Here is a 22270-nt window from a genome sequence, read left to right as displayed (position 1 = left end):
AAAGCCAAAAAAAAACACCACAAATTATTCTTTTTGGTGTTGCCTATGGTTGATGGAAAAGAAATAGATCTAGTAAGCAGAGTTTACCTTATCTAACATCTACTACAGTATCTGGCACATAGAAGATACATGCCCAAAGGATCTCTGAATAAATATTGAGAGTATAGGAGATTGAAAAAAACATTCTTCCAGAATTAAAAAGCATGCAGAAATTTAAATGGTGACTAAACAGCAGGCCAAATATCACACCTGCTTTGGCTACAGTTTGACAATAGTGCTCTGTAGAGATTGGCCTTCCCAGTAGTTGCTCACCAGGATAAACTAAATAAAACAACCTCCTTTATCCCTCCCAGTATTATTTTCCAGTTTGTCTTTCACTGAGAACATCTGAGGTAGAGACTGTGTGACATGATATTCTCAGGTATGAAGAGAATGATTGTTAATATTTTGTTTCAAGCTTTTTGATCTCTTTTCTGAAGTGAGATCAATAGTACCAAAGAAGTTGAACTTATTTGAAGGAGAGGGAGACAGGTGTCTTGTATCTTTATTAGCAAATTTAAACAAATAATACTTAACTAGACATATGCACAATTATTCCATGACTCTGAATTGAGTCACTCTTTAGAGATTTAATATCTACCATTATATGTCTATGAAAAAAATTATTAGAAGCTTATTCTATGTTAGGATGTTCCAGTGAGGCAGGGTGGTATAGTAGGAAGAGCTTGGGATTCAGACAAGATTCAAATTCAAGTTACCCAAACACATTATGCCTAATGTTCTCGATTATAACATATAGTAATAATAACTATCTTGAAAAGTAGTTGTCAGGATTGATTGAGGTAATGAACACTCAGTTAATACGGGCAAATATATAATAAATATGATTCTCTTCCTAAAGAGCGCATATTTTACCCCACTTGTTCTCATATTTTACTCCTAGATGCCAGTACAGATAGAATTAGTCTATAGTGTGAATACAGATTTAGATTAGGTTATAAAATACTTAAGAGTAGGGATCCTTAACACATGCAGACTTTACCAAAATGCAACTTTAATTTATACATCAATTTCAAGATGGACTTTTGATTTCAGAAATATAAAATGAAAAAAAGTACATCTTGGAAGTGAGGAAATCTGGAATATTATCTTAGGAGGTTGAAGGCAAGCCTGCATATTTTAGATACGTAGGCTATTAATATGACCAATACTCAGGGCTTCATATCTCAGTTCTCCCAAACAATACTCAGTTCTTCATATCTCAGTTCTCCCAAACAATAACCTCTAGCCCTTCAATCTTCCTTCTGACTCAGTGGTGATACCATGTGGCAGGACCTTTGGCTTTGCATTGGAAAAGTAGTAGCTTTGCAACCAACTGTCCCCTTAAAATAGCTAGAGAAAAACTGATCATCTTATTCAGTGTCACCTGGGAGCCTTCCCTTCAAATATGCATTAATTTAACTTAATCAGATGCCATGTGACTGACAGAGCTTAGAAAATTGCTACTGCAGTGCTAATATAGATTAATTTTCTGATCTTAATTAACACACAGTTATTGAAGTCATTATAATTTTATAAAGGCAAAGGCTTACAGCTCTTTAACTCCATTAATTAGACAAATTGCTTCAGAAAGAAAACTGTGTGGTTATATAATTTTTTTTTTTTTCACAGAAGGGTACTGACCACCAACTAAATAAGAGTCCCTCTTATTAGGGTGTTTTCTTTGACATTCACATTCCTTTCTGTTATTTGCTGCAAACAGTTCTCAAAATAACAGAACAATTAAAGATCATTGGAGAACTAGTTATTTATATGTAAAACTGACATAATGAAATAATACCTGGTTAAATGAGGATGTGGGATTTACGGTGCATTTTAAGTATTTTCAAAGAAAACAAGCAACTGGATGGGAGTATAAGTCTGAATATAGAATAAATTCACAATATTTCCTTTTAAAACTTAATCTTATTTTCTGGTATCCTATATTTCTGGTCATCTTTGGAATGATGCCTGAAACTTGTCACAGTTAAAATACAAAAGAAAGAAAAATACAAAGTAAAAAAACATATAAACAATCATCTCCATACCTTGTTACTTTCCTGTCTACCATATATTAAATTTCAATTTCTTCTGTTCTTATCAATGGTGCACTGCTTTCACACATTAAACCTTTGATTCTTTTTATTTCCCTTTGTAGTCCACTATCTTCCCAAAGATTACAATCCTTAAGAACATCCTAATATATCTCCTCCTTGACCCTGTTTTCAGTCACGCTCTTACCAAGGCCCCCCCTTACATTCAATATGTCTGACTGTTTGCAAATCCTTATAATTGGTTATCTTGCCTACAAAGTCTTTCCTTCTGAGAAAACAGAAACATCAATTTGCAAAACTGTACTATTATTTGCATAACAGATAAACTGTACCAAACTATGAAATATAACTCAAACAACTATCTTAAGTCAAATTGTTTTAACACAAACTTGTTTAGATTTATATGCTCCAAGAACAAGGACAAATTGAGACCATGATAACTCTACATGAACTCATGTGCTCCAAAGATAAGACTGTTTCAGCGACTCACCTATTTTACAAATCTGATCAGTCTCTACCTAGACCTTACTTACTAACTTCTACCTTAAAACCACCCCCAGTTCTCATGACCAACTTCAGTTCTCAAACTCCTGTAACTGTCCTTAATTTCCTCCTTTTGGGACACTACCGGGACTGTGCCACAGTGATACTCTCCCTTGCTCAGAAATGTTAATATACACTGCTTTATATAATCAACAGGTTTCCCTGATGGTCATTGTATTAAGACTTTGATAGTCATGTAGGTCCCACCAAGACTTAGTTAGGCAAGAACCCTTTCTACCAGTTCTCATATTGGTTACATTGCACCTCATGGAGGTCTCTTGAGCCTCTTTGCTCTGGAGATTCTTTGTCTATGATGGTAAGTCCAGCACTTGCTTAAGGTCTAATCCTTTTTTGTTGAGCTTCCAAAGCTAGTTGATATCAATTTTGTTTTTTGTAAGAATAAGGTTATGAGGACTTTTTGGTTATCTGATCCAATTTGTATGAATTTTTGTTTTCCTCGTAGAGGTGCTAAAGCATTGATTTGATACTAATCATTCTATTTGTCAGCAAAAAAGATGTAGTTTATTTGGCTACATTGTTGTGTGTCTGTAAGAACTTTTCTTTATGTTTGAAAAACTGGCTTTGGAAGCCATCTCTACCTCTTTCCACTGATTTTTAGGGTCACCTGTTAGGGATTCAACCTCAGTGCTAAGGACTTTAGACATAATACATAAGCAATATTTTCCCTTTTGACTGACCTTAGCTAATGAATTCATGTGTTCATCTAATAATAAACTTGTGCCACCTCCTGGCATAACTCTGGCTTGTTTTATTTTTCTTGCATTTATCTTTCTAAAAAGTATAAACTCGGGGTGCGTGGGTGGCTGGATCAGATCTTAATCTCACGGTTTTGAGTTTGAACCCCATGCTGGGCTCTACACTGGGCGTGGAGCCTACTTAATAAATAAATAAATAAATAAATAAATAAATAAATAAATAAATAAAATAAAAAGCACAAATTCATCAAGAACAATTTGGACCTTGAGAGCTTATTTGGAGGTTCTACTAGGGGAGCGCAGCTACTCGTATACCCTTGACTGAAGAACGGTCCTCCTCTATCGGGGAAGGTCGTCCTCTTCGACCGAGTGCGTAGCTTTGGGAGGGACGCACATGGAGCGGTGAGGGAGGAAGGGGACACCCGCCTAGACAGCCAGATCAGCCGAATCAACCCTGGCGATCAATGGGGTGACAGATGTCACAGCCAGATCGCCCTCACATCCCATCAAGAACAATTTGGAATTCCAGTGGTCATTTTGGAGTACATATGACATTACCACATTTATTCACTTAAAAGCATGTTGAGAACAAAGGGGAATACATTTATGAATATTCAATGCAGATTAGCATTTTTATTGTTGTGCCAAGCTTCAAAATAAAGTTTAAATAAAAATGTAAAAAATGAAAAATTTTTTTGTTCAACCCTCATGAGGAGGTTCTCTGTCTCCTTTCTAAAAGAGAAATCACTATGGACTCTGAGAAACAAACTGAGGGTTCTAGAGGGGAGGGGGTTGCGGGGATGGGTTAGCCTGGTGATGGGTATTAAAGAGGGCATGTACTGCATGGAGCACTGGGTGTTATACGCAAACAATGAATCATGGAACACTACATCAAAAACTAATGATGTAATGCATGGTGATTAACATAATATAATGAAAAAAAACCAAAAAAAAAAAAAAAAGAAATCAGTTTATTTTAAGAAACATCCTTCTTTGTTTCTGTTCTTCAGGGATTTAATCCCATGGTCTTGACTGAATTACCAAAGGTCCTAAAATTGGCTAGAATGACTCACTTTCCCTTTTTTATGTTTTGAAATGGGTTTGTCTGCATCTAAGACCTTTCCTCTCTTTGCAAAGGGAGGATAATTAGACTTTTATAGTGGTAACTCTTTCCATATCCCTTGCAAGCATCTCCCTTATACATTCCTACTTTTCTTTCTCCCGTTTCTACAAAACTCAATTCACTAATTGATCAAAAACCAGTTCTAGTCATTATGGACACACCTTAGAAATATGCAGAGTAAAAAAAAAATACTCAGTCCGGATAAACAGATCTAACACAAAGAGAGGGGAGAAAGGTCAGATTATAAGCTCTAATGGAGCATGTTCTTATTCTAAATAGCTTTTGATTAAACTCTGGGAAAAAAAGTTTTAATTGAGAGTTAAACTAATTGCCTTGGTTACTGGGTTATAAGAAAAAAGAACATTTGGACCTTCCAAACATAATTTAAGAATTTGGTTTATAAATACAGAGATTTACAAACTGTATTTGAAAAAAAGTCCACATTCTATTTCTATTATGATGCCTTTTTGTACAAATTAGACTGATTTGATAATCTTGGTTTAAAAATTGTCCTGACTTTAATAGTATGTAAGAAATTATACTAGAACAATATTCTAGTTTAATTTTAATCTTCTCAATTTCCTTTCCTGGTTTTGCTACAAGATAGCAAAATTTGTGTTCATCTAAGTCTGAGAATGATGATATGGAATGTGTCTGTGAAAAGAGGCTGATGAGGTCCAAGACATGCTACCCCAAAATATGGCAACTGTTACACTGGATGTTTCAAGCTGAAGGAATTTGAGAAATGGCATGTGTAGGAAGGACTTTCTGATCTTCTCCTTAAGCAGGTCATAAAACCCTCACGTGAGAGGTGCCCTCCCTATGCCTGGAGGAAAGGAGCATTCTTATCTCTGAAGATGAAGGGACTAGAGGAATCTGAATGAACAAGCCTTGCTGTTTCCCTCAGTTTACTATACTTTCCTCATACCCTTTATCCTATTATCTTTTTCCGTGACTTTCCACTCATCAAACCTAATATAAAAAGGCTCATGTTTAACATTTCTTCAGGTCTTCATTTTCTTAGGAAGGCTCTTATGTCACATAAAACTTATATTAAATAAATGTGTATGTCTTTTCTCTTGCTAATCTGTCTTTTGTTATAGGGTTAACAAAATTTAGAACTTCAGACATTAAAAGGCTTGAGGAAAAAAATATTTTTTCCTCCCCTACAAGATGAATTAGTTTTTTAAAGATTTATTTATTTATTTTAGAGAGAGAGCAAGAGAGCGAGAGAGCGAGAGCACGCAAGCATAAGCAGGGGAAGGGGAAGAAGGAGAGGGAGAGAGAGAATCCAACAGACTCCCCACTGGCATGGAGCCCAATGTGGGGGTTCAATCTCACAACCCTGAGATCATGACCTGAGCCTAAACCAAGAGTCAGACGCTTAACCAACTGAGCCACCCAGGTGCCCCAATAAATAAATCTATAAAGAAAAATTGCTTTAACACCAGCTCATTCAGAACTGTAATTATATATTCACAGAAAGTTATACAAATAGTACAGAGAGGTCTCTGTACCCTTCACCCAGTTTCCCCAATGGTTACATTTTATATAACTATAGAATAATATTAAGACCAGGAAACTGACATTGGTATAAGGTATATGTATACTTCTTTTTCCACCTCAACACATATGTAGATTTCTGTAACCTGCCACCTCAAATCAAGACACAGGACTGTTTCATCACCTCAAAGATATATCCCTCATGCTATCCCTTTATAGTCACATTCTCCGTCCTCTCCATCCCTAACCTATGGGAACCACTAATACATTTTCCATCTTTATAATTTTGTCATTTTAAGAATGTTATATAAATGGAATCATATAATGTGTAAACTTTTAAGATTGTTTTTTTTCCTCACTCAGCATAATACCGTTGAGATCCATCCAGGTTGCTGCATGTAGCAACAGTTCATGTCTTTCTATTGCTGTTTCCAGTTTTGGGTATTACAAATAAGGTAGACCACTTATATTTAATGTAATTATTGATATGTTAGGGCTTACATCTGCCATTTTATATTTTGTTTGTTCTTTTTTGTTGTTTCTTTTTTCCTTTCTTTTTTTCCCCCCTTCCTCTGAATTACTTAAATATTTTTTAGAATTCCACTTTGATTCACCTGTATTATTATTATTATTATTATTATTATTATTATTATTAAAGATCTATTTATTTATTTATTTGAGAGAGAGAGAGAGAGAGCACACATGTGCAGGTGCGTGAGTGATGGCAGGAGGGGCAGAGGTAGAGAGGGAATCCCAAAGCAGGCTCCTCACTGAGTGCAAGCCCTACACACCTTGATACCAGGACCCTGAGATCATGACCTGAGCCAAAATCAAGAGCCAGCTGCTTAACTGACTGTGCCACTCAGGTACCCCTCACCTGTATTATTATTATTATTATTTTTTAAAATTTTATTATCTTATGTTAGTCACCATACAATACATCATTAGTTTTTGATGTGGTGATCCACGATCCATTGTTTTCGTATAACACCCAGTGCTCCATGCAGTACGTGCCCTCCTTAATACCCATCACCAGGCTAACCAATCTCCCCCTCCCCTCCCCTCTAAAACCCTGTTTGTTTCTCAGAGTCCCTAGTTTCTCATGGTTCATCTCTCCCACCGATTCCCCCCCCCTTCATTTTTCCCTTCCTTCTCCTGATGTCCTCCATGCTTTTCCTTATGTTCCACAAATAAGTGAAATGATATGATAATTGACTTTCTCTGCTTGACTTATTTCACTCAGCATAATCTCCTCCAGTCCCATCCATGTTGATGTAAAAGTTGGGTATTCATCCTTTCTGATGGCTGAGTAATATTCCATTCTATATATGTACCACATCTTCTTTATCCATTCATCTGTTGAAGGGCATCTCGGCTCTTTCCACAGTTTGGCTATTGCAGACATTGCTGCTATGAACATTGGGGCGCATATGGCCCTTCTTTTCACTACATCTGTGTCTTTGGGGTAAATACCCAGGAGTGCAATTGCTGGGTCATAGGGTAGCTCTATTTTTAAATTTTTGAGGAACCTCCACACTGTTTTCCAAAGTGGCTGTACCAACTTGCATTCCCACCAACAGTGTAAGAGGGTTCCCCTTTCTCCACAACCTCTCCAACATTTGTTGTTTCTTGCCCTGTCCATTTTTGCCATTCTAACTGGTATAAGGTGGTATCTCAATGTGGTTTTGATTTGAATTTCCCTGATGGCTAATGATGATGAACATTTTTTCATGTGTGTTAGCCATTTGTATGTCTTCTTCAGAGAAGTGTCTTTTCATATCTTCTGCCCATTTTTTGACTTGATTATTTGTTTTTTGGGTGTTGAGTTTGAGAAGTTCTTTATAGATCTTGGATACCAGCCCTTTATCTGTAGTGTCATTTGCAAATATCTTCTCCCATTCTGTGGGTTGCCTCTTTGTTTTGTTGACTGTTTCCTTTGCTGTGCAGAAGCTTTTTATCTTGATGAAGTCCCAAAAGTTCATTTTCCCTTTTGTTTCACTTGCCTTTGGAGATGTACCTTGAAAGAAGTTGCTGTGGCCAATGTTGAAGAGGTTACTGCCTATGTTCTCCTCTAGGATTTTGTTGGATTCCTGTCTCACCATGAGGTCTTTCTTCCATTTTGAGTTTATCTTTGTGTATAGTGTTAGAGAATGATCGAGTTTCATTCTTCTGTATATAGCTGTCCGATTTTCCCAGCACCATTTATTGAAGAGACTGTCTTTTTTCCATTGCATATTTTTTCTGCTTTGTTGAAGATTATTTGACCATAGAGTTGTGGGTCAATATCTGGGCTCTCTATTCTGTTCCATTGGTCTATATGTCTGTTTTTGTGCCAGTACCATGCTGTCTTGGTGATCACGGCTTTGTAATAGAGCTTGAAATCAGGCAACGTGATGCCCCCAGCTTTGTTTTTCTTTTTTTTTTTTAAGATTTTATTTATTTATTTGAGAGAGAAAGAATGAGAGACAGAGAGCATGAGAGGGAAGAGGATCAGAGGGAGAAGCAGACTCCCTGCTGAGCAGGGAGCCTGATGCGGGACTCGATCCTGGGACTCCAGGATCATGACCTGAGCTGAAGGCAGTTGCTTAACCAACTGAGCCACCCAGGCGCCCCACTTTGTTTTTCTTTTTCAACATTTCCTTGGAGATTAGGGGTCTTTTCTGATTCCATACAAATTTTAAGATTGTTTGTTCCAGCACTTTGAAAAATGTCATTGGAATTTTGATCGGGATGGCAGTGAAGGTATAGATTGCTCTGGGCAGCACAGACATTTGAACAATGTTTATTCTTCCGATCCAGGAGCATGGAATGTTTTTCCATCTTTTTGTGTCTTCTTCAATTTCTTTCGTGAGTGTTCTGTAGTTCCTAGAGTATAGATCCTCTACCTCTTTGGTTAGGTTTATTCCGAGGTATCTTATGGTTTGTGGTACTATTGTAAATGGAATCGTTTCTCTAATATTTCTTTCTACAGTTGCATTGTTAGTGTATAAGAAAGCAACTGATTTCTGTGCATTGATTTTGTATCCTGCCACATTACTGAATTGCTGTATGAGTTCTAGTAATTTGGGGGTGGTGTCTTTTGGGTTTTCCACATAAAGTATCGTGTCATCTGCGAAGAAAGAGAGTTTGACTTCTTCTTTGCCAATGTGAATACCTTTTATTTCTTTTTGTTGTCTGATTCCTGTTGCTAGGACTTCTAGTACTATGTTGAACAATAGTGGTGAGAGTGGGCATCCTTGTCGTGTTCCTGATCTTAAGAGAAAGTCTCTCAGCTTTTCCCCACTGAGGATGATATTCGCTGTGGGTTTTTCATAGATGGATTTTATGAACTTGAGGAATGTTCCCTCTATCCCTATACTCTGAAGAGTTTTAATCAGGAAAGGATGCTGTATTTTGTCAATGCTTTTTCTGCATCAATTGAGAGGACCATATGGTTCTTCTCTCTCCTCTTATTAATATGTTCTATCACATTCATTGATTTGCAAATGTTGAACTACCCTTGCATCCCGGGGATAAATCCCACTTGGTCATGGTGGATGATCCTTCTAATGTATTGTTGGATCCTATTAGCTGGAATTTTGTTGAGAATTTTGGAGTTCAGATTCATTAGGGATATTGGTCTGAAATTCGCCTTTTTGATGGGGTCATTGCTTGATTTGGGGATCATGGTAATGCTGGCCTCACAGAATGAGTTTGGAAGCTTTCTTTTGTTTCTATTTTTTGAAACAGCTTCAGGAGAATAGGTATTATTTTTTCTTTGAATATTTGGTAGAATTCCCCAGGGAATCCATCAGGCCCTGGACTCTTGTTTTTTGGGACGTTTTTGATCACTGCTTCAATCTCGTTACTGGTTATTGGCCCATTCAGGTTGTCAATTTCTTCCTGTTTCAGTCTTGGTAGCTTATAGGTTTCCAGGAAGGCATCCATTTCTTCCAGGTTGCTTAATTCATTGACATATAGTTGTTGATAATAATTTCTAATAATTGTTTCTATTTCCTTGGTGTTGTGATCTCTCCCCTTTCATTCATAATTTTATTAATTTGGGTCCTTTCTCTTTACTTTTGGATAAGTCTGGCCAATGGTTTATCGATCTTATTAATTCTTTCAAAGAACCAGCTTCTAGTTTTGTTGATCTGATCTACTGAGTTTCTGGTTTCTAATTCATTGATCTCTGCTCTAATCTTAATTATTTCTCTTCTAATGCATGGCTTAGGCATCATTTGTTGCTTTTTCTCTAGTTTTTTAAGGTGTAAAGTTAGTTGGTGAATTCGGGATTTTTCTGTTTTTTTGAGTGAGGCTTGGATGGCTATGTATTTCCCCCTTAGGACCGCCTTTGCAGTATCCCATAGGTTTTGGACTGATGTTTTTGTTCTCATTGGTTTCCATGAATTGTTTAAGTTCTTCTTTGATTTCCTGGTTGACCCAAACATTCTTGAGCAGAGTGGTCTTTAGCTTCCAAGTGTTTGAATTTCTGCTACTTTTTTTCTTGTGATTGAGTTCCAGTTTTAAAGCATTATGGTCTGAGCATATGCAGGGAATAATCTCAAACTTTTGGTATTGGTTGAGACCTGATTTGTGACCTAGTATGCGGTCTATTCTGGAGAAAGTTCTGTGTGCGCTCGAGAAGAATGAGTATTCTGTTGTTTTAGGGTGGAATGTTCTGTATATATCTATGAGGTCCATCTGGTCCAATGTGTCATTCAAGGCTCTTGTTTTTTTGTTGATTTTCTGCTTAGATGATCTGTCTATTGCTGAGAGTGGAGTATTGAGGTCTCCTACAATTAACTTATTGTTATCAATATGAGTCTTTATTTTGGTTAACAGTTGGCTTATGTAGTTGGCTGCTCCCATGTTGGGGGTGTAGATATTTACAACTGTTAGATCTTCTTGTTGGACAGACCCTTTAAGAATGATATAGTGTCCTTCTGTGTCTCTAATTACAGACTTTAGTTTAAAATCTAATTTGTCTGATATAAGAATTGCTACCCCAGCTTTCTTTTGAGGTCCATTGGCATGGAAGATGGATCTCCATCCCTTCACTTTCAGTCTGGATGTATCTTTAGGTTCTCTTGTAGGGGTGCCTGGGTGGCTCAGTTGGTTGAGTGATTGCCTTTGGCTCAGGTCATGAACCTGGAGTCCTGGGATCGAGTCCCACATCGGGCTCCCTGCTTGGCGAGGAGTCTGCTTCTCCCTCGGACCCTCCCTCCTCTCGTGCTCTCTCTCTCGCTCTCTCTCTCTCAAATAAATAAATAAATTAATTAAAAAAATGAGTCTCTTGTAGACAGCATATGGATGGGTCCTGTCTTTTTATCCAATCTGCAACCCTGTGCCGTTTTATGGGAGCATTTAGGCCGTTCACGTTGAGAGTGATTATTGAACGATATGAATTTATTGTCATCCTGTTGCCTGTAAAGTCCTTGTTTCTATAGATTGTCTCTGTAAATTTCTGTTCTATATCACTCTTGGGGTCTTTCTCCTTTTATAGAACCCCCCTTAATATTTCTTGCAGGGCCGGCTTAGTGGTCACATATTCTTTCAGTTTCTGCCGGTCGTGGAAGCTCTGCAATTCTCCATCCATTCTAAATGACACCCTTGCCAGATAAAGTATTCTTGGCTGCATGTTCTTCTCGTTTAGTACCCTGAATATGTCTTGCTAGCCCTTTCTGGCTTGCCAGGTCTCTGTGGATAGGTCCGTTGTTATTCTGATGTTTCTCCCTCTGAACATAAAGAATCTCTTCCCCCTCACTGCCCTTAAGATGGTTTCCTTGTTTCTAAGATTTGCGAGTTTTACTATTACATGCCAGGGCGTTGGTCTGTCTTCCTTGATCTTGGGAGGGGTCCTCTCTCCCTCTAGGACACGAATGTTTGTTTCATTCTCCAGATTAGGGAAGTTCTCAGCTATGATATGCTCAAATATGTCTTTTAGTCCTCTCTCTCTCCACCCCTTCAGGGATCCCAATAATTTTGACACTGGAACATTTCATGGCATCACTTATTTCTCTAATTCTGTTTTCATGGATTTTAAGCTGTTTCTCCCAGGCCTTTTTTCCTTCTTTTCTATCAGTTGGTCTTCTAGATCATGAATTCGTTCTTCTACCTAGTTTAACCTAGCTTGTATCTGGACATTTCCCTCATAGGGACCCTGGAAGCTGTCTAAGATTGTTATAAGAAACATTGATTCTTATGTAGCATATGCTTCTAAGTTGGTGGCTCCTATACTCTCCCAGTATAATTCTTGTTCCCTTGCACCTGAATGTCACTTGAAGAAAAAAGAGAATAGCTCTTGGATGGCTGTGTAGATGACTAAGAGGACTAGTTCCACTGAAGATGAAAGTCTGATGCAGCCCTGCTGGACACTGAGTTTCCTGTTCAAAATCCTTCTAAATAAACTGGTTCATGATACAGTGTATTCACATCTTATAAGTCTGATTTTAGTTAACATAATCCCTGATGGGCATTTCAACATGTAATAGATGCTTAATAAATATTTATTGAACAAATACACGAGGTTGGAAATGTATGCCACAGTTATGTAATTACTGGATGGTATTACCTAAATGTTAACATACACAGTTTGTTGAAACAAACAAATGTCTATATCGACTGTTCTGTATTAGTTTTAGTTCACAACTGTACCTCCCCAATTTTGATATAATTCCCTCATCCCAAATAAACACATGTAGTCACAAAATACTGGGCAGGTTTTAAAGACAGTATACACAGACATCTTGTATGGCATTCTTTGGGTTGCCCCAGGCCACTGTTCTGCTTACTATCATACCACACTGGATTCAAAAGTGGACATATGTGAAGGTACTCATATCAGGGGAAATCAGCACTTAAGGGGAGCTTGAGCTGTGACTGACTAAATTATAGACTTGCCACATTAACAGACAAGTGTAATTTCTTTTGGCCTCTCTGAAAATAAATAATTTTTTCCTATTATTTTCTGTCTATCTAAGATCTCAAGCCTTCAAAAGAGATACTATATTTTATTCATTTCTTTTATCCCCATTTTCCAGTATAATGCCTGGCATAGAGGTACCCAACAAACATTTGTTGAGCTAAACTATACAATCACAGAGAGTCATAATAACAGCTAACTTTGGATGGAAATAGGGAAGGAATACCGAGCTATATGGAACCAGAGATTATGGATTTAGAAACATTATTTTAGAATGTGGATTTAGAGATTTAGAAACATTATTCCCTTGGAAAGCTATGATAAATACAGTAAGCCACAGAAAATAGCATCTATCAAAGCCTCTCCAAGGATAATCAAGCCTATGGAGGCAGGAAACTAGGACTACAAATTCTTCCTTAGATTCCATGATGTAAGTATCATCTCTAGTCTTACCCCATCACTTTTCTTTCACTAGCAAATAGTTTTAATACAGAATGCATGATAGCTTTAAAAAGGATAGGTGAGACTATAGTCCAGCCCTACAAAAACATTAGGAAGAATACAAGAAATATAGCTTAAACAAAATTGCCTAATAACTAGTTATTTATGAATTTGCTCATTCTCTTTAGCTTTCCCAACCCCCATGAACTCACTTAGATGCACAAAGCATATAAATATATCACAAATAAGAATAGTTCATTAAGTCAACCAGTTTATTAGAATTTCTTTCTGATGCTAAACATAGTGTCAGTTGGTCCTAGGGATATTAAAATCTTCACTATGTAGATCAATTGAAAAGAATGTTTTGGGTCAATCAATAGTTTTAGGGAATGACCAGTACACCTATACTGGGTATAGAATCCTGATTCATCTCTCCATTAGCGAAACAAATACTCTATTCTTTTCTTTTGCCCTTTCTAAAAGAACTATAAGGGTAATGGAGAGACCTTTGAAAATATTTATTTCCAAGACTTTAAGAAGTTAAAAATAATGATAACAAATAAATGGCTTATTTTCAGAATAAAATTAGAGATTAAAAGAGAAAAAAAAAGAAATCCTGTTAATCTTTTAAAAAATAGTAAGGTCTAAAGGTCTAAAAAAATCTCAATAGTTTCTGATTCTGTTCTTAGGCTTTGAATTACCAGCAGATCCATTTTTCAATATTCCCAGTTTGATTAGAACCTCTGACTTTTTGTATAACCTAAGCAAAACATGGAACAGGAAATTTTTCAAAAGTTTTCAGAGAAAGATTGACTAAATCCCCATCCTAAATCAGGGCTGAAATGACATTTGACATATTGAGAAGCATGCCACTAGAGATGCTATCTTTGGAGAAAAAGAGAAAAGATTATCAAATTCCTCCTGGTGATTAAGGATCACATGGACCTTCCAGGAAGATGAAGGGCTAACCATTGTATCCCAATTCATTGATTTATTTCCCACACAGAGATGGCCCATCATCTCAGCAGCAGGGTAAGTAGAATTCATTGTCCTAATAGACTGAGAACTAAATTTGCATAGTTGAACATCTATAGCTAGTAGTCAACATTCTTTGTTTATATGTACTGAGTGTGTGCAAAGGTCATTGGTTGTAATAGTTTATTCTAATCAATGGAAGGGAACATTTCTCAATATGTAATTTCTAGTCTTCCTCCTTCTTATCTTCTGTACTTGAATTATCCTGAGGCCAATTTAATATCCTTGTTACAGGTATGTGGTAAAATCTATAATCCACAATGTTCTATTTACAACACAGAAGTCAAAAAGACTTTTACCTGAAAGTCCAATTACCTCCCCCTTCCACCCCCCCCCCCCCCTTTTTTTTTACCTCATTCCCTGTCGACATGACTGCAACAACTGGAAACTTATTAACTTCAACCTCTGTGACACCTACAGTTGCCAGAAGACCAATCTCTGAGGGGCCCATATGGGTTCCTTTGGCCAAAACGCATTCCCCTCTTTTAATGTCATGGCCGATGGGTCTGAAAGTCAAAGCAGAACCATAAACAGAGTGATTAAGAATAATATTTTCTCAACTGACTTTAGTGTCAAGGAAGGAGGACATTCAAGAGGAGAAAAAAGTCAAGAGATGAGGCAGGAACAGAATAATAAAATAAAAAGCTTCTAAAAACTATGCTTTTTTAATAAAAAAATTTAAATCACACAATGGAAGAGAGAAATAGGATTTCCATTATTGCTGAGGAATATGTTATTTCACATCTGAAGATTTTATTTATTTATTTGACAGAGAGAGACACAGCGAGAGAGGGAACACAAGCAGGGGGAGTGGGAGAAGGAGAAGCAGGCTTCCTGCTGAGCGGGGAGCCTGATGTGGGGCTCGAATCCAGGACCCTGGGATCATGACCTGAGCCGAAGGCAGACGCTTAACGACTGAGCCACCCAGGTGCCCCTGTTATTTCACATTTGAAAACTATTTTACAAATTGCTTTGTACTAAATTACAGTCAAAAAATACCAACCACAAACTTTCTTTGATATAAGGCAAGAATTTATATGAAAATGTCTAGTGGCATTAATGATAAGAGGTCCATAGCATGTTAGCTTTGAGGTGAGGAGAATAATATTGATGAGGTTACAGTCACAGGGCTAATTTCTATTTGGACAACTTAGGCTGGCCCAGGTCTATGGCCACAGAAGTCCACTCAGCTTGGCTTCTTGCCATAGGGATGTGAGAATTGTAGCTTTGTTATAAGCACATTTGAGCAAATTAGTATTGATGGGATCAGGGCAAACGTATTCCAATGTAAGAAAAATAATTTATATATGCACTCCTTATGTTAAGACAGTAGTCTCATTTTTGTATATAAAGAATAGCAGATTATTCTATTCTTATTGGTAGTCAGTGGAGGAGGGGCTATCAGCTAATTGCCTAAAAACTCAACTCTGGGATTATCTGTGTTGATACCAAATTCTGGAGTACCTAGGGGTGGAGGTGGATAATTTTGGATTATCTAGAAGTAGGATTAACTGTGGATGACTTTACTTCTTTCTCATGTTGTTTTTGACTATTTCATTTGCCTTTATTATGTTTATGAAAATGTAGGTAGAGTAGACATGAGCTGTAGAATTAAGAAAATTCATTTTGCTACTTGTTAAAAGTCCTGAACACTAATGGCTAAATGCCTGAGCTGTGGATTTACAATAGCCATGCTCTCTTGAATTTATGATCATGTAGAAACAAAAGTTGGCTATACATTCTATACATTATGAATTTACCTGATATCTTGGCCTGGTCGAGCTTGCACCAGAATTCGCACTTCAAGCTCCTCAGTGCCCTATAATAAAAGCAAGTCATGTAATTTTAAACAGAATAATCTAACAGAATTTTGATCAATACAATTTAGCTACTCAGATGCTTTTATAATCAGATAGGTCCAGAATATATACAAATACAGAGAAACAGAACCATTTGCTACACATTTTGAACATGATAAATTTCTATCACAGGTTTCTGAAAAACTAGGTTTGATGCCAATAAATTTATTTGTAAATAAATAAAAATTTTCTTCATAATTTTCATGCTTTTAAAAAATGTACCACTTCAAATACTGGATCTTATATTGTAAGTAGCATTCTCAAGGGAAAATAAAAGATATATCTATATGGCTACCCTAATAGATACATCGAATGTGGATGGAGATAACCTGTCTCTTCTGTTCCCAGGAATCATGCCAAGTTTCCCAAATATCTGCAGAAATTTCAGTGAAGGACTTACAGTTTTCCTGGTAGTAGGTGTTTGTCTGTAAATTAATGGTGATCATTAATTTTACATTTATGGGCTGTGACACTGGAACTGTGTCTTGTCATCTGTCAGAGTCTGTGGATGCATGTGTTCTGGATTTCAATGCTTTGCTGGCTTCCCTGATGCCAATAAATCTGTTGGATAGTTTTAACAGCAGGCAGTGTGATCTGTATGCCAAGAGTTGAATTTTATAAGCCTTACATGTGGGAAAGTGATTGAAAAGACAATCCCAGACCAAGAGAAGTGGCTGTCTCTCAGCATGCCCAACTTTTACTATTTAGGCAGTGCAGAAGAATGTTATTTATTTTAGCTCTAGCTTTTAAGACATAAAATATCTTAAACTACTTCAAAAAACAAGTTAAGATAGCCAGTCATTAAAATATCAGTTGAAACTATTCTTTTATTAGTGGCTGACCCTCTGGTTCCAATAACTGCCACTAGTTTCAGTAAGATGAAGGCCCGTTTAGACCAAGACAATTCCCAGAAGCCTTTAGTGTAGACTAGAGAGGGGGCACTGGCATAAATTCAAGTTTTCCAGGCTGTCCTTTGATGGCAAAGATTTTTCTGAATTATAGAAAATCAGAGTTGAAGGGTTATTTGGTTCAAATGCTTGGCTTAATGTAATATTCAAGAACTTGCCCAAGCATTCTCTGTTAAATTCTCCTTCACATTTTATCAGAAGCTAGTCTTGATGAACAAATTTCTCAGCTATAAGGTATGTCAACAGTTAATATCTCTGCTGTTCTATTTGAGGTAGTTTCCTTCCTTGTTTGCATGTGAAATTTTGTGGATCAAATGTGGTTCAAATTCTGTTAAAATTATAGTAATGATCATAAAAACAGCTCCTGTAACAAAAGATTTTCAAATATAAGGCAATTCCTATTTACTGGAGACCCATACACTACAATGTAAGATCCGAACATTACCAAAACAAACGAACAAACAAACAAAAGACAAAACAAAAACAAAAAAACCCAACCCAACCGGATTAATCTTATAAACATTTCAGAAAATGGGCATGGTTTGTAATACTGCCATAGGAACAGAGCAGTAAGACCTGGTGATGACGTACATCATCAGACTCCCTGATTAGTTCGGTATCTTCTACTTGTACTACTGCATCAGCACCGCAGGGGATTGGAGCACCTGTTGTAACCCGCATGACTTGTCCTGGCATTACCGTCTGAGTCGGCTGAAAATACAAACATGTAAGAAAGAATTGATTTACTTTGCTGTTGCAAAGGAAAAGTCTGCAGGAGATGTATTATTTTTAGAAACAAACCATAGGCTCTAAAGATAGTAACACAGGTTGGAGAAAAGTCTGAGAAGATCACCTAGAAACTATAGATCTATTCAGAACATTAATGTTTATATAGGAAGAAAGAATTATCTAATCATAGGACTGGAAAATGTTTGTGGGGTATGTCTGTGAAACATACCAAAAATACCATGCTGTATATTAAAAGATGCAGATTTCTTTCAGTTAAAAAATAATTATTTTGGCTCTTTCTCATGGGAACCTCCTTTAATCTCTTTGATAACCTGTCTAATTCATCTCTAGTATTTCCATTACAATGATGGTAGAAGCTTAGAATTCAATGCTAGAAGTCCATGAAACTGAAATCTTCAGGGCCTTTCAGGCCTATGAATCTCACCTGCTCACCAGCTTGGGATTCCCCAATGATGAAACGATCTCCTGGACCATCAGCAGCTGTGAGGTGAACAGAACCAAGAACAAACATCAAAATGGACCTATAGCAAGGAATAAGGATCTAGTGTTGGAATTTTAAAATTTGACTCAAATGATCAGATAAAGCTTCAGGAAAATGAATACTTTTCTGATCTCCTAGACCAGATAATGGCGTTATTACTACTGGTTTGATCTTTGTATCCACCATTCAAAAGTACCAGTAGAAGTGATTCTAATCATGCTGTTTCTTGGTGTCACTGGAGATGGTCTTCCTGTTGCTCCATAATTTGATACTTGTACTTTTAATTTTTTTCAAAGATTAATTTATTTAAATGAGAGAGAGAAAGACAGAGCGAGAGAGAGCATGTGCGAGTGGGGGGAGAGGCAGAGGAAGAGAATCTTCAATCGGACTCCCTGCTGAGAGGCTGATGTGGGCTGATCCTACCACCCATGAGATCATGACTCATGAGATCACGACCTGAGCTGAAAACAAGGGTCAGAAGCTCAAATGACTGAGCCACCCAGGAACCCCAAATACTTGTATTTTTTAAATAGAACTATTTCTTCTAGCCTGTCCTTCAAATAAATACCCCCCTTTCTATGGGTATATATTTGTGATGTATGTATACACTATCGTGGATATATCTATCTATACTGATATATTACTATTTATATTCATATTTTTCCATTTTCTACAAATTTCAAGCTATTTCATACTATTTTCTTATTTATCACCCAGTCTGATTTTCATAATAACCGTCGAGTAGAAAGAACATATCTTCTTTTTTACATTTGACATTTGAAGGAAATGAGTCACAGAACGAAGGAACTTAGGTTGACAAGTTCTTGTTAGTAGTAGACCTAGGACTAAAACACAGTCCCTTAATTCCCAATACAGCATTTTTTTTTTTTAAATAATTGGCTAAAATGCTATTTCTAAATCATAATATATAGGCAGCTGTGCATTACAATTTCCATTGACTATTTATTTTTAAATCAGAAGAAACACTTTCAGAATTGAGATGGAAAAACTTATCCATTTTTTTTCTATATACAGTATATATAGAATTACCCCATCCCCCACCCACCTCCCCTCCAGCAACCCTCAGTTTGTTCCCTGTAGTTAAGAGTCTGTCATGGCTTGTCTCCCTCTGATTTCTTTCCATTCTGTTTTCCCTCTCTTCCCCTATGATCCTCTGCACTGTTTCTTATACTCCACATATGAGTGAAACCATATAACTATCTTTCTCTGACTGACTTATTTTGCTTGACATAATACCCTCCACGTCCACGTCGATGTAAATGGTAAGTATTCATCCTTTTTGATGGCTGAGTAATATTCCAATGTGTGTGTGTATATATATACACAGACACATTTTCTTTATCCATTCATCTATCGATGGACATCTCAGCTCTTTCCACAGTTTGGCTATTGTGGACATTGCTGCTATAAGTGTTGAGGCGAAGGTGCCCCTTCGGATCACTACATTTGTATCTTTGGGGTAAATACCTAGTAGTGCAATTGTTGGGTCATAGGGTAGCTCTATTTTTAACTTTTTCAGGAACCTCCATACTGTTTTCCAGAGTGGCTATACCAGTTTGTATTCCCACCAACAGTGCAAGAGGGTTCCCCTTTTGCCACATCCTCACCAACATCTGTTGTTTCCTGACTTGTTAATTTTAGCCATTCTGACTGGTGTGAGGTGGTATCTCATTGTGGTTTTGATTTGCATTTCCCTGATGCCGAGTGATGAGCATTTTTCATGTGTCTGTTGGCCATTTGTATGTCTTCTTTGGAGAAATGTCTGTTCATGTTTTCTGCCCATTTCTTGACTGGATTTTTTGTTTTTTGGGTGTTGAGTTTGATAAGTTCTTTATAGATCTTGGATACTAGCCCTTTATCTGATAAGTCATTTGCAAATATCTTCTCCCATTCTGTAGGATGTCTTTTAGTTTTGTCGACTGTTTCTTTTGCTGTGCAAAAGCTTTTTATCTTGATGAAGTCCCAATAGTTCATTTTTGCTTATGTTTCCCTTGCCTCAGCAAATTATTAAGCCTTTCTCTAAACTTCAGTTTTCTTGTTGATAAAAATTGGGATAATACTTTAAAAATAATATCTTTTAAAGCTTTTTAATTCTTTCATTCATTCACTAAATTTCTATACAGTGTTCTATGTCTTAAGTGTCATATCAGATGCTGGGACAGAATGGAGTAAAACCAGCAGACATGGTTTCTATTCTAATGCAGCTGTGATGTTTTTCAAAATCTGGACCAAATATGGAGGTGGACTGTAAACTTGTAAACAATTTTTAAAATGAGAATGAATAGAAATATATTTCATCACACATGGTAAGGATGAATATTGTTTCATGAAACTTATTTTTGTTTATATGTGTGCATATGTACATTTATATATTGTATATGTTATATATATATATTTTAAGATTTTATTTATTTGACAGAGAGAGACACAGCAAGACAGGGAACACAAGCAGGGGGAGTGGGAGAGGGAGAAGCAGGCTTCCTGCAGAGCAGGGAGCCCGATGCGGGGCTCGATCCCAGAACCCTGGGATCATGACCTGAGCCGAAGGCAGATGCCTAACGGCTGAGCTACCCAGGCGCCCCATGTTATATATGTTATATGTGTGTGTATAATGTATTTAATGTGTGTCTTCTTATGGGTGGGGTTAAAGCCATTGATGTAGTGGAGGAGATGGATATTAATCAAATAATCACACTAATGAATATATAAATGCAAATTATGAAAACCATTCTAAAGGAAAGGAATATAGTTTTATGAGATCATACAATGAAAGTGCCTGAAGTATACTGGAGGGTCAGGGAAAGCCACCTTGATAAAAGGATCTCTGGTTTGAATATGAAGGATGAATAAAAGGTAAGTAGGCAGAAGGGGTATGTGAGTGTGTGAGAGAGAGAGAGAAAAGAAGAGGGGGAGGGAAGGAAGGAAGGAGGGAGGGAGAAGGAGAAATATGAAGTGGAAATGCTCCATCTAAAGCTCTTCACCTATGTGCAAAGGCCTCTGGTTCATATCCTCCTTATATCTTATGCCCTAGCCACTCTCAATTTCTAGAACTGTAGCTCCCTGAGAATACCAAGATGACTCATATTTCAGCTCCATAATATATGTTACTTTCATTGCTCGGAGTGTCCTTTTTTTTAATCTGTGCCTTCTGATTAAAGACTTCTTAGCTTTTAAGACTCAGCTCAAGTGTCACCTTTTCTATGAAGTCATACCTGACTCCTCTTCCCTCAAGAGTCAGCTACTTTCTCTTTTGTTTCCCCAGCGTATTCCCTAAATAACCCTAATTATGGCTTTTTAATTATTTGCAATTATTTGCTTATTTGTCTCAGGGGAATCCGTAGCACTTTCTGCATAATAGGTATTCAATAAAATTTCAATATGTGAAGTATTAAAAATGTTTAATAAATGAATATGGCTTCTAAGAATCTATTTAGAAGGATGCATGCATACATGAACAAATAAATAATATTTCTCAACACAAAATGCTACATTTTGAATGCCTTCCATTTCCTGCTGGTCTATGTATATAGTTTTCAAATGTGAGTCAACATTGACTGTCTTTAGAATGTTTAGAAAGACTGCTCTGGTTAATTTTATATAATAATTCGGATATAGAATAGTGCCTAGCTCATCATTGATTTTCAATAAATATTTGTTAAAAGAATAAAGAAATGAATTTGGCATTTCCATAATACTTAGGTGGGGAGTTTGTAAACTGATTTGTACATATTAGTATTGTGTTTTCTAAGTTTTCTTGAATAATTTCAAAAATGTGTATGCTTTATTTCTTCAGCTAGATTATGAGCTCCTTAGATACAGGGATCACTTCCTTTATTTTTTTTTGAAGATTTTATTTATTTATTCATGAGAGACGTGGGGGTGGGGGGGGGGAG

The 22270-nt window shown here is 36.8% G+C and overlaps 1 protein-coding gene across 17 annotated transcripts in view; it reads right to left on the bottom strand.

Annotated features, from left to right (window-relative positions):
- The window catches only part of GPHN (gephyrin), a 608525-nt gene that overhangs the window by 60723 nt on the left and 525532 nt on the right, over positions 1-22270 (bottom strand). For all 17 annotated transcript variants that reach the window (XM_032405331.1, XM_032405333.1, XM_032405334.1 and 14 more), the window contains 4 exons: positions 18300-18355; positions 17717-17836; positions 16119-16177; positions 14711-14864 (listed from right to left, as the gene is read on the bottom strand). In XM_032405331.1, the coding sequence (XP_032261222.1) occupies positions 14711-14864; positions 16119-16177; positions 17717-17836; positions 18300-18355 (389 nt within the window). The remainder of the gene's footprint in view (positions 1-14710; positions 14865-16118; positions 16178-17716; positions 17837-18299; positions 18356-22270) is intronic.

The sequence above is a fragment of the Phoca vitulina genome, unplaced genomic scaffold, assembly GCF_004348235.1.
Source record: "Phoca vitulina isolate PV1807 unplaced genomic scaffold, GSC_HSeal_1.0 scaffold7, whole genome shotgun sequence".
NCBI lineage: Eukaryota > Metazoa > Chordata > Mammalia > Carnivora > Phocidae > Phoca > Phoca vitulina.
Note: the sequence above shows the minus strand (reverse complement) of the source record. Positions and strands in the feature narration are given on the sequence as shown.